Here is a 13,812-nt window from a genome sequence, read left to right as displayed (position 1 = left end):
GTCTTTTTCTGCACCACAACAAAGTCTATGAATTGTTCTGCTGTAAGCAGTACATAGGAGACAGAACTCCGTTAGACAGGCACTCTTACCCACCACTGGGCACAGATAAGTACTTTCTGGAAAGACAATTTGATAAAATGTATCAAGAGCCTTAAAGCCCTAACTCAGTAATCTCATTTAGGGATTTATCCAAAGAAAACAGTAAGAGATGTGGCCATTTAGGCTGGAAGTAATAAAAATATCCAACAATAGAAAAATTATTAAATAAACCATCATAGGGTAGAATACTGTATATTGCTCTTAAATCAAGTTTTTGAACACTTACAAGTACAAAATGATTTTTGATAAGTATAACGAAAAAAGTAAAATATAAACTAAACCTAGTACAACCATAATTTTGTGTTTAAATATAGATGTAGCTATCTATTATCATTACCTAGCAAAAAGATTGGAATGTACCAAAAATACTGTAAGTCTCTTTGGATAGAAAGATTACAGGAGATCCTAAAATTCTTTATGTTTTTCAGGATTCCTAAAAGTTCTGCAAAAAGTACATTTTTATTCTATCTTATTTTTTTAGTACATTTTTCTTTTAAAACTCAAAAAAATATGATAAATGAAAGCAAGATAGCACTCACCTTCTTTCTTTTTCTAGAAGAATTCTTCGTGGGATCAGGCTTCTCAAACTCTGCTGACTTTGCCTCTTCCTTCTCCTCTTCCTCATCAGGTATCAGAGAATATTTGGTCCCTCCTGGTTGCATAAAACAATCCTTTGCGAAGTGGCCTGCAGAAGAGAGGCAGAAAAGGTAGGGAGGGGAGAAGGAGCCTCTCCTCTTGGCAGGTGGATCTTCCCCTGAGGCTCCTGAAAGGGGCTAGCTGGTTGAAGAAGTATTACTGAGTTCATTCAGAGCAGCTGCTGGGTTCCCAGATTTTCTGCCACCTCAAGACGGCATTGCCCACTCAACCAAAGCCAGACCAGCAGCTGGTCCTAGAGCTGTGGGAAACACTCGCACTGCTTTGGAAATGGCAGAGGAAGCAGGCTTGTGCTGCCTTCCATTAGCAATGGGGCTTAGTAATTTTTAAAGATCTGTTTGGAACTTATTCCTGACATTGAAAGGCTGCTCCAGAGAACAGAATGCTTAGCAGAGGGAGCCGAGTGGCAGGCCAAGCCCTACAGGAAGATAGCTCTTAGGCAGCTGGCAGGAAGGTGGCATTCACATCCAAGCTAACACACTGAGAGGCAGTCACCTAGGGGCACTCAACATTCAGACTGTCAGGTCTGGCAAGGGCCTTAGAGATTATCAAACCCAACACTGCATGTGCAGATATAAAGGCCCAGAGTAGAAAAGTAGCTCAAGGTCACAGAGAGAGAGCAGCAGAGCTAAAACTTACTCCAGGTTTCATGCCTTCCTGTTCTGTTCTCTTCCTGCTGCACCAAAACCAACCATCTTGGGCCTGACCTTTGCTGACTAGGCCAAATTCCATCTCTCATTATTCTTCTCTGCCTCATGTAACACCTGGTGGATGTAAGCTGAAGGTAAGAGGACCCCACCCTCCCTGAACCTATAGTGCTATCAAGGGTCTGTTTACAGCTACTACAGAGCTGGTTTTACTATTTTTTTATTTTTTTAAGATTTTATTTATTTATCTGACAGAGAGAGAGCCAGTGAGAGAGGGAACACAGCAGGGGGAGTGGGAGAGGAAGAAGCCGGCTTCCCAGTGGAGCAGGGAGCCCGATGTGGGGCTCGATCCCAGGACCCTGGGATCACGCCCTGAGCCGAAGGCAGACGCTTAATGACTGAGCCACCCAGGCGCCCCTACAGAGTTGGTTTTAACAGCGACTACAGAGCTGGTTTTGTCCGAGCTTGCATAGACCCTATTTCAGGGGCAGAGAGGAGCCCATGAGATCATCAAAAAGCTATGTGTAAACTGCTTTGCAACTCTGAATCCAGAAGCTAGATGGTGCCTGGAAGGGGAATACAGCATACAGTTTTCCAAATATCTGGAATGTTCCCACAATTCCCCTGAGGAGGTATTCTTTCAATTTTTTCCCCTTCCTCCCTCTACATCAATGGTAAGTAGGGGCTTAACTCCCACAATATCAATCAGGACACAAATCTGCTACCAACTGTTGTAGAAAAATCAAGAGAGCAGGGTAAATGGAAGGCAAGAGAAAAGGGGTGACAAATTGAGATCACTCTGAAAATGAGATGCTGGCAATCCCTCTCGTGATAGCTCCGACAAGGGAAGTCAGGCTGAGAGAGCTCTTGAACACCTGAGTAAGACCAGAAGAAACCTGAGCAAGTGGCTAGCCTGTGTTCTTTATTACTAAAAGGATACTGTATTCAGAAGTCTGAAGTCAAAGAGAAAAGAAGAACAAGAAAGGGTTTGACCTGGATCCTTGAGGAACGTATTTCCAAGTTACTTCACTTTTGCAGCAGAATGGTAATGGTCCTTGGAGATAAAAATTTACAGTGTTAACCATAAGCTAACACTCTTACCCCTTCTGGCACAGTACATGGGGATCTTGCCCACACAGGGCATCAACCGCAAAGCGGGGGAGAGGTGGGGTGACAGTAGAGTATCTGGCAGGGCCAGCATTCAGAAGAGGACACAGAAAGGGCACGAACTCTGATAAGAGTCTAAGAGGAGTAACAGCATAAGCAAGTGAGGCCATCACTGACTAAAAAGCTGGGTGAGCCACAGCCAAACCAGGCAGCCTCCCCCACCTAGTAAGGGGCCATCACAAGGAGGAAGGACTGGCCTGGCAGAAGCTTCACCTTACCTTTACAGCCACACTTCTTGCAGGTGGTGTTCAGGACAGCCTCGAGGGTGATCTTCTGCCCAGTGTAATCCTGGAAGGACCGCCGCCGCCTCTCCTCTTGCCTGTAACGGAAAGGATACTGACTGTTGGCCCCCTTAAGAGATGTGGCCAGAGATACTAGATGGTAATGCTGTATGCTGGGTTTTTGTTCTGTCTTTGGCAGGTAGAAGGGAGAAAGAAGGAAAAGTGTTATGCGTGTGGGGACAAGTAGTGAAAAGAGCAACATGAAACAGATATTTTTTCATTCAGGACAGGCTCTGAATTAATAATTACGAATGAGATGACTTCAGCTCATTGATGCACAGAGAATGAAGACATAATTACTTACCTTCCTAAGCCCCCTGTAACCCAGATGAGGTCACCCCCGGGTTTAAAAGACCTTCAAAGACTTCCTAGAACCTGAAGTTCAAATTCCTTACTTTGGTACTCGAGGCCTTCCACAGTGTCTCTAACCCGCTTCTCCAGCTCCAACTTTACTTGCATGAGATGAGCTGCCAAACAGGACTAGCCGACCTTCTCCAGATGGTTCACTGCCCTTGCTCAGGCAGTTCCCTCTCTCTGAAATGCTGCTTCCCCTCTCTCCTCCCACCTCACCATCCCCAAACACTTCAAGGCTCAGCTCAGTCACCTCCTCTCCTTCTATCAAGTCTTCTCCTGAGCCCCTCGGCAAGAATCCATCTCCTTGTTCACATTCCTATAGCATTTCTTAAAAATTCTAAGCTTGGGGGCGCCTGGGTGGCACAGCAGTTAAGCGTCTGCCTTCGGCTCAGGGCGTGATCCCAGGGTCCTGGGATCGAGCCCCACATCAGGCTCCTCCGCTATGAGCCTGCTTCTTCCTCTCCCACTCCCCCTGCTTGTGTTCCCTCTCTTGCTGGCTGTCTCTCTCTCTGTTGAATAAATAAATAAAATCTTAAAAAAAAAAAAATTCTAAGCTTGATTGGTTTTCACAATTTGAAGATACCCAGGAAACCATCACTCCGAAGGAAACAGAACATTGCCAGCACCTCCAAGGCGCCTCTAGTCACCAGGCCGCCCTCAAGGGTAACCACTATGCTGACTTCTAACAGCGTAGATTAGTTGTATCGGTTTTTGTAAATTATGTAAATGGAATCACACAGCATGGACTCTTCTGTGTCTGGCTTCTTTCACTCATCTGAGAGATCCATCCATATTGTTGTGTGCAGTTATGGATCACTGATTCTCACTGCCCTAAGTATTTTGCTGTTGATGGGTATCTGAACAGTTTCTACTATGAACAGTGCTTCTTCTGTGAACTTTCTAGCACATCTTTTGGTGACAGATATATGTACGCATTTCTGTTGGGAAATGCCTCGTTCCAGGTAGGAGTGGAACAGTACACTGGGTTGTAGGCATCAGCTATAGCAGACACCGCCAGCCAGTTTTCCGTAGTGTTTACCAATTACACTCCTGCCAGCAGCAGAGCCTAAGCACCCCAGTTGTCATGGCTCTTTCTTTGACCTTTACTATATAACACATGATACCTGCACAGAGTAGGTACTCAGAAATGTTTGATTGAAGTGTCACCCTCGATCACTCTTTTTTCCAAACTCAAAAGGTAGTCTATATACACTGCAGTCCTAGCACACATCACACTTTATTGCCTGATACATTAACGTTTCTTCTCTAGATTGTGAGCCGTTTCTACAAGATCTTACTTGTGTTTGTTTCCCCACACCTTAGCCCAAAGCTTGGCAAGCAACAGCATCAATAAACGTTTGCTGAGGGATGCCTGGGGGGCTCAGTCAGCTAAGCGTCTGCCTTCAGCTCCAATCATGGTCCCAGAGTCCCAGGATCTAGTCCAGCATTGGGCTCCCTGCTCAGTAGGGAGCCTGCTTTCTCTCTCTGCCCACTGCTCACCCCGCTTATGCTCTCTCTTTCTGTCAAACAAATTAATAAAATCTTTTAAAAAATAAAATAAATAAATGTTTGTTGAAATTTCTATGCTCTTGGGGCACCGGGGTGGCTCAGTCGGTTGAGCGTCCAACTCTTGGTTTCGGTGCAGATCATGATCTCAGGGTCATGGGATCAAGCCCTGCATCAGGCTCTGTACTCAGCAGGGCTTCTGCTTGATATTCTCTTTCCCTCTGCCCCTCCCTCCACTCATGCCCTCTTTCTCTCTCTCTCAAATAAATAAATTTAAAAAAAAAAATTCTGTGCTCTTGATATCAAATATTTTTTCTTTACCTGAACCTCTTTAACTTTGAACTTTGACTTCACCTAAGCTTTTCCAACTCTTCACCAAGTCTCTATGGAGTCCAGCAACAACAGGAATATTCTGCCAAAAAAGCCACATTACCCAGAGAAAGGCAAGATGACAACACCAAAGCAGAATAAAACTACCCATCTCACATATTTTAGCTAACAGTTTCATGGGATACACTGGTTCAACGGAGGAAACAGAAAAGACCAAGATACTCCATATTCTGTCCTGGTCCTTCAGCTCAGCTCATACACCACATCTTCTCTACAATGTCCCCTGCCACCACAGGAAGAGTTAATTACTCTTGTGTTCCCACAGCGTTTTACTCTCTGGTCATTTTGTTAGATTTGTTTACATTTTGGCTCACCCTCTGTACCATGAACAGGCCTTCAAAGATAAAGACTATGTCTGGGGCGCCCGGGTGGTTTGGTCAGTTAAGCATCCGACTCTTGATTCTGGCTCAAGTCTTGAACCCAGGGTCGTGGGATCAAGCCCCACATTGGGCTCTGAGATCAGTGCATAGTCTGCTTGAGATTCTCTCTCTCCCTCTCCCCCACTCATGCTCTCTTTCTCAAATAAATAAATATATCTTTTAAAAAAAGGATAAGTCTGTATCTTATTTTTTTCTGTATCTGAGAAGTAAGCACACCATCTATCATATCAGTGTCCAACAGAATGCAATGATGGACAGTTCTACAAATTTATGTCTGTACTGTTGACTAACACTGAGGTCTGTGGCTACTGAGCACTTAAAATGTAGTTAGTGTAACTGAGGAATTGGATTAAATTTTAATTTTCATTTACATTTAAATAACCGTATGTAACCATATGTAACTTAGTGGCTACCCAGTGGGACAGTGCAGACAAGCATATGATTTAAGTTTTGAAAATGCCTGCTCAAATCCCCAGGTTTTGCCCTAGCATAATCTTCTTCAAAGGACAGGAGGTCAACTGTCTCGTATAGGTCATGGGAGAGGGTCCTTTCAAAGAATAAAGCTTGAGTAAGAAAAACCAAGGTTGGGGGGGTAGAGAGGGAAATGGGAGTTACTTATCAACAGGCATAAAGTTTCAGTTAAGCAAGAAGAACTACATTTTAGAGCTCTGTTATACAACATTGTACCTAGTCAACAATAACTAAAAATTTGTTAAGAGGGTAGCTCTAATGTTAGGTGTTCTCACCACTATAAAATGATTTTTTTTATTTAAAAAAGGGTAGAGAAGGGGCACCTGGGTGGCCCAATCGGTTAAGCATCTGTCTCCTGCTTGGGTCATGGTCTCAGAGTCCTGGGATCAAGGCCCATGTAGGGCTCCCTGCTGAGTGGGGAGTCTGCTTCTCCCTCTGCTTCTGTATGCTCACTCTCCCTCAAATAAATAAATAAAATCTTTTAAAAAAATTAAAAAATAAAAACTAGGGCAGGATGTTAGGGACGTAACTTGAGCAAGTCACAAACTCCATGGCTTTCTGATATCCTTATCTGTGGAGCTGAGTTTCAAGTGACTATGAGTTACAGCTTAAACAAACCCTCATTATAATCAATTCCAATATTCTGTGGGTTCTAACATATAACAAGCCAAATCATAAGTCCCACCCAATACTCAACAAATGTGTCACTTGCCTATCTCCCTTTTCTGTGCTCACTGCCATGCTGGTTCAGGCCTCGCTACTTTGCATCCACATAGTAACAAGTTTTCTCCTCCCATCCACTGAGGGCATATAGTTGAATTAATCCTTCTTTTGTTCAGTTCAACTGTTAAGTGGCAAGCACCAGTGCCAATGATGAGTAAGTGTGTCAAAAAGGCAGAACAGGGTCCTTCTCAAGGAGCTTACAGTCTAGCAGTGGAGGGAGACATACAGGTGGACAATTACAGTGGTGAGCCACAAACACTCTTCTAAAAGACCACGCGATGCTGGCTGAAACTACCTGGAAACTGCCTTTCCCCCTTTCCATTTACAGATTCCCTTTAACACTCTGGGACTGGGGGAATGAAATGTAAGACAGTTAGATCTTGATGGAAAATGAAAGGCAGCTGACAAACTGTGGGTGGCTGGAGGCAGCACTAAGACACTGAGCATAACAGGGCAAGGTCAGGGAATGGGGTACAAGGAGAGATTAATCTGATCAGGAGCCTCTGCCCTTAAAGGGCTTTAAAATTTTTTTAAAAAATATTTTATTGGGGCGCCTGGGTGGCACAGCGGTTAAGCATCTGCCTTCGGCTCAGGGCGTGATCCCGGCGTTATGGGATCGAGCCCCACGTCAGGCTCCTCCACTATGAGCCTGCTTCTTCCTCTCCCACTCCCCCTGCTTGTGTTCCCTCTCTCGCTGGCTGTTCTATCTCTGTCAAATAAATAAATAAAATCTTTAAAAAAAAAAAAAATATTTTATTTATTTATTTGAGAGAGAGATAGCAAGAGAGAGCGCAAGCAGGGAGGAGAGGGAGAAGTAGACTCCCGCTGAGCAGGGAGCTCAATGCGGGGCTCAAGCCCAGGACCCTGGGATCATGATCCGAGCTAAAGGCAAACGCTTAACTGACTGAGCCACTCAGGCGCCCCAGGGCTTTAAAAAAAATTAACGCTCTTTGACTGACAGTCAAAGTCAAAGCTCTCCACAATCTGACCCCAACATACCATTCTAGTACTTGACTGTACCCTCCTCTTGCCTTAAACAAGACTACTAATGTGCCCTGTGCTTTCCTGCCTCGTGCCTTTCCTTAAATCATTTCTTCTGTCAGGAATACCATTCCTTCCCCTGCTGCCTGACAAAATCTTATCCATTCTTCTAGAACTAGCTCAAATGCCACCTCTCTTCTAGCCATCAGGGTCTGAAATCAACTCATCCTCTTCAAGCTAATTCCTAGAACCCTTTCTTTAACCTACTTTTTTTTTTTTTTAAGATTTTATTTCCTTATTTGACAGAGAGAGAGACAGCCAGTGAGAGAGGGAACACAAGCAGGGGGAGTGGGAGACGAAGAACCAGGCTCCCAGCGGAAGAGCCCGATGTGGGACTCGATCCCAGAACTCCGGGAACACGCCCTGAGCCGAAGGCAGTCGCTTAACGACTGAGCCACCCAGGCACCCCTAACCTACTCTTTTAGCATTTATTACATTTGCCTTGTATTAAAGTGATTTACAAAATTACCTCATTACACTAGGCAGTAAGGCCCTTAGGCAGAAAACTTGGTATTGCCATTGTACCTAATACAGAATATGAACCCAAAAAACATTTGCTGAATAAATGAGTAAATGAAACCACTAACAACTGCTACACATCAGGCACTCTGGGAGATAAGAAAGAGCTGTGTGCCCGCCCACTGTTCTCCCAGATCTTATATATTCTTTCGCAAGAAAAGGTGTGATAACCACAGAAGAAAAACAAAGAGATCTTTTAGAACAGTAACTACAAGTAGCTACCATCTACTAAGTTTTTACCATAGACTAGACACTAATCTGGCTCTTTACAAACAATCTTGTATTTAAATCATTCCATCATTTCTGACATGTAGGCATCATCCCCTCCATCTGATAGCAAGAAGCTGAGGGTCAGAGAAGAGAAGGAGTCCGCTCAAGGTCATATACCAGTTTGCAGCAGAACTAGGACTCTTTCTGATTTACGTCTAGCACTAAAACCTCTCATCATTCCACTATGGTTTCTTTCCTGGATGCAGTTCTAGAAACAGTTTATAACAAAAGTTACTGTTTGGCTACTTGGTTATTACTAGAAATAGCCTATACATAGAGACCTGTACAGCCCAAAACCAGGGAGCCCCTTCCCGTCTCTACCCTTGTTTTGAGACAGAGAAGTAGCTCTTTTATTTTACTTGTTTTACATTTTACTCCTACAAGGGTGACTTTGGGAAATTCCATTGCTTTTTAATGAGTCTGTATATAGCACAGGGTTCTTTGGAGCAGAAGCAATTTATTATAATGTAATCAGCAAAAGCCAGACTTAAATAACATTACTGAGCTCTGAGTCATAAAACATTTCTATTATGACTGAAAGGTGTTTTGTCAATAATCAGACTTACAAACATGTCAATATTTAGAGATGAAACTACAGAAATATGGAAAAACTCTGAGTCACATACAACAGCTAGAAGCATCATGTGGTAAAAAGGGCCCTAGCTTCAATGTCCTAGTTCAGGTTCTTGACCCACTATAATTTGTCATTAACCACAGGGAAACTACTTATCACCAAGCACCAAAATAGAAACTAGGAATATAGGGATGTCTGGTGGGCTCAGTCAATGGAGCATGCAACTCTTGATCTTGGAGTTGTGGGCTTAAGCCCCACGTTGGGTGTGGAGATTGCTCAAAAATAAAATCTTTTTTTTTTTTAAAAAGATTTACTTATTTTAGAAAGAGAGAAAGAATGCACATGCGGGGAGAGGCAGAGGGAGAGGGAGACAAGCAGACACCTCCCTGAGTAGGAAGCCCAACACAGGGCTCGATCTCAGGACTCTGAGATCATGACCTGAGCCGAAAGCAGGGTCAGATGCTCAACCGACTGAGTCACGCATGTGCCCAAACATAAAATCTTTAGGAAAAAAGAGGGCGGGGCACCTGGGTGGCTCAGTCAGTTAAGCATCTACCTTCAGCTGAGGTCACGATCCCAGGGTCCTGGGATCAAACCCTGCATCAGGCTCTGCTCAGCGGGGAGCCTGCTTCTCCCTCTGACCCCTTCTCCCTCCTCTCGTGCTTTCTCTCTCCCTCTCTCTCTCAAATATATAAATAAAATCTTTTTAAAAAATAAATTAATCAATAACATAATAGCCACTGAGAACACCTGATTAGCATGAGATAAACAATGTGATATTTTAACATCAAAAACAATACAATAAAGTCATGGTTAACCTGAAGTTAAATGCATGATTTTGGTTAGCTTTCTGAAACCCTGGGAACAGTTCAGAAACCCGTCACGGAACCTTAGGGAACTAGGAACCCCTGATCAGAAATCACTGGCATACATTCAAGAAAAACTTTGAGACAGATAGCAAACTCCTTATATCACCAGACATTAGCCTGCATGGATAGCAAATCTTCCATTCCTAAATGAAAGGTCAGAAGAGCCAATGAAAGTAAAATGTCATATTCAGAACACAGTTATCCCAAGATGCATTAAACTCCACTGGCGTTGCTTCTAGATTACCCTACTCTTCCATATGGTCTTTATCTTTTTTGAGCCCCTGTGCTAGGAGAGAGACAAGTAGCAGGTGCTTCATGAATGCTTGGCTAACTGGTTAAAGGGCAGACAAAGAATAAAGGGAAGGAAACAAAACCACTGATGGAGAATTTCTATGCTTTGCATTTAGCATCCAATCTTAGAACTCTATGCAGTATGGTGTTATCGAAATCCAAGGATCACAAGGGCTACATAACTCATCAATATCAGAGACTATAAATGGTAGAGTTCCTAGGTCAGCCTGATTCACTACAGCATTCTGTGGTTTGAGAAGTAGGACTGTAGCCTTTCCAAACCTTTTACCTACTCAATGATAACGTTGTTGGGGTCGAGGTCTTTCCCAGTCCCTTGGTTGACAACTTTCATGGAGAGGGACACTTTTATCCTATCATTTTTCATCTGTAAAAGACAAAAGCAAAGTCACCAAGAGCTAAGAGTACACTATTTAGACTGCTGGTCTAAAATTATCTAACTAAGCATCAAAGCTTTATCATTATAACAAACACTGAGCTCCTCTAATGGCTGAGTCCTGTACTAGGAACACTGGGGGAACTAATGAGCATTATAAATAGATCTTGTGGAAGAATAACTTTAGGAAATGGTTATCTCATTCTTGTCCTTCTCGGGAGGAAAGACAGAAATGGTTGCTCAGAAATTCAAGGCCAACAGAGGTAACCAGGCAGAAAATGAAAGCTGTTTTTTCCAGGTAAGTTCAGCATAATGATGGGTTCAGAGATCCATGAGCCCAGAATGCATTTCCCAAACATTCCAGACTAGACTAGATCCCTTTTTGGACTTGGTCTAGTACATTTTTAAACATGAAGGCAATTGTTAGCCATGTTGGTCTTCTTTTGCTTCCTCCAACACTTGATGCCCTTTTCCACTTCAGGGTCTCTGCACCAGTTATTCTCCCTGCCTGAAATATGCTTATCCTAACTTTTCACATGACCAGTGCCTTTTCCTTTAGGTCTAAGTTCCCACATCATTTCCACAGAGAGCCTGTTACTGACCACTTTATCTAAATCTACCGCTGATACTGCTTGAGCCCATTACAGCACTTATAATTTACGATTATTTTATATGCATGTTTGCTTACTTTTATATTTGTCTCGTCCAATTACATTCTATACGAGCTCCATAACGGCTGAGGTCACCTAGGTCTGGCTCACTCTTATATCCCTCAGACTAGTACCTATTATTGAATAGTATCTCTTTCAAACCTCTCTCCCCTGCCATTCTCTGGGACAAAAGCATGCTGCCCACATCCACAGCCCACATGCCTCAAGTGAGCTGCTGTTAACAGGGTCCTTCAGACCTTTCTCACTTGCCTCGCACCGCATGGCGCCAGGTATTAGGACCAATAACGGTAAACTCTGTGTCTTTTCATTGTTTTGGTCCAAACTGAAGTGTACCTGGCAGCTATTCTTTGAAATTTATGATAAAGACCAGTTCCATAAATTAAGTTTTCTTCTCTCTTTTTGGTTCTTTTCTTTTTTTTTTTTTTTTCCTACCCACCATCTGGATAAACTTCAGGGAGGAAAGTTCTATAAACGTGTACTTATTGCACCACAGTTATTATAGTTTACAGCACATCCCTTTTGAGTTTACAGGACAACCGGCCAGAAGGTTTCAATTCAGGACAGAATACAGTGGCAGGATTCAAAAATAAGATCATCAGCCACAGTTAACAATATATACACATTCGCCATCATGAAATACCGACACTGCCCACCCCCCCCGCTTTTCCTCGGTCTTTCTAACAACGTGAAAGTTGCACAGAACCTTACCTCTCGACCAATAAGCTTAACCCACACTTTGTCTCCGACATCTACTATCTCAGAGGGCTTATCCACACGACAGGATGACATGTGAGTTCGATGGACCAGACCTGGGTACAAAAAGAAATGAAATAAAGCACAGGGTATATCTGGTATTTATACTCTAAATAATGAGGTAAGGAAAAGATGGGAATTGAGGACTCACTGAAAAATGTCTGTTAATTTAAAACTGTAAATTAAAACAATCTGAGACCACTTTTTGTACTTAATCAAAACATATTCTTTAAAAATAATGCTCAACATTAGCAAACGTGATATCAGACAACACATTAGTAAAAACACAAGTCAGTGGAAGTTTTTGAAAGCAAGGGCATCAAGATGTTTATACCTTTGATGCAAGAATAACATCATTAGAATTTTTCCAAAAGAAAAAACTCAACAGAGGCAAAAACCAAAAACCTATGGGTATATAAAAATACTTGTAATATTATTACCTACAAAGGTTTTAAAAAAAAAACTATAAAGGGGCGCCTGGGTGGCACAGCGGTTAAGCATCTGCCTTCAGCTCAGGGCGTGATCCCGGCGTTATGGGATCGAGCCCCACATCAGGCTCTTCCGCTATGAGCCTGCTTCTTCCTCTCCCACTTCCCCTGCTTGTGTTCCCTCTCCCGCTGGCTGTCTCTCTGTCGAATAAATAAATAAAATCTTTAAAAAAAAAAAAAATCTATAAAGCAATCTAAATGACCAATAATTTTGGAAAATAAGCTTGGTAAACTATGGTAAAGCAATCAAATGGAAGAGTAAGCAGCCAATTAAATTACAATTACAGAAAATAATTATGATAGACGTTAAGTGAAAAAAGAAAATCTAAACAAGGTGCCATTTTTAATCTATTAAGTTAATAACATACTAAGAAAATAATACCCATGGGTGAAAGTGTAGTAAAATAAGAAATATTGCAAGGCTAATATAAAATTTTAGAAATCATTTAGCAATCACTAACAAGAGTGGTAAAAATATTTAATAAAACTAATTAAAAGTTAAATGATGCATTAATATTAAATAATTTTTAAAATATTTATAATAGATCTCCTTTTCCTAACTGTCCAAAGTCCTTTCCTGGGAGAACGACCTTCCCTACTTTTTTTTTAATACACAATTTCAGATTTTTATGAATAAAATTATTGAAGTATTAATCAACATCACCTTCCCTACTTTCTAAAATTAATCTGGTCCATGTGATTTGGTTGAAGCTGACATAACCCCCAACTGTGGGCACACGACATATGCTTAATCAATAAAGACAGTTCACCCCACTGAGTGATTAGCTAAATCAATTCATCATTTTCAAGACATTTGTCAGGATAATAAACTACAAAAATTCACCAATGCCCATTTTTAACACCAGGTGGCAAGAGCTGGCCAGAGGTAAGAAACAAAGCCCTGTGGGTGTAATCTGAGCACCTGATACAGCCCTGGGGTCAGCTAGATTTATTCTGCACCCCACAGTGAGAATAGCCAAAACATTTCTCAACTGTGTTTCTGTCCCCTTCAATGTATTTTGAAGACAGGAAAAATTAGAAACAAACTAGGGGCACCTGGGTGGCTTAGTCAGTTATGCATCTGCCTTCAGCTCATGTCATGATCTCAGGGTCCTGGGATTGAGCCCCAAGTTGGGCTCTCTGTTCAGCAGGGAGTCTGCTTCTCTCTCTCCTGCACCCACCCCACCCCACCCCACTCATGCTCTCTTTTGCAAGCTTTCTCAAATAAATAAAATCTTCCAAAAAAATTTTTTTAAAAACGATGTTCAAA

At 42.4% G+C, this 13,812-nt stretch overlaps 1 protein-coding gene across 1 annotated transcript in view; it reads right to left on the bottom strand.

The window, feature by feature from the left end:
* ZCCHC17 (zinc finger CCHC-type containing 17) overlaps positions 1 to 13,812 on the bottom strand; it is a 54,957-nt gene that overhangs the window by 15,247 nt on the left and 25,898 nt on the right. Inside the window, exons 4-7 of the mRNA XM_002923972.4 lie at positions 12,010 to 12,110; positions 10,530 to 10,621; positions 2,786 to 2,886; positions 639 to 784 (exon numbers count right to left, since the gene is read on the bottom strand). Of these exons, the coding sequence (XP_002924018.1) occupies positions 639 to 784; positions 2,786 to 2,886; positions 10,530 to 10,621; positions 12,010 to 12,110 (440 nt within the window). The remainder of the gene's footprint in view (positions 1 to 638; positions 785 to 2,785; positions 2,887 to 10,529; positions 10,622 to 12,009; positions 12,111 to 13,812) is intronic.

This window comes from Ailuropoda melanoleuca, chromosome 2 (genome assembly GCF_002007445.2).
Source record: "Ailuropoda melanoleuca isolate Jingjing chromosome 2, ASM200744v2, whole genome shotgun sequence".
Classification (NCBI taxonomy): domain Eukaryota; kingdom Metazoa; phylum Chordata; class Mammalia; order Carnivora; family Ursidae; genus Ailuropoda; species Ailuropoda melanoleuca.
The sequence above is the reverse complement of the archived record's forward strand: the minus strand, read 5'-3'. Positions and strand labels throughout refer to the sequence as shown.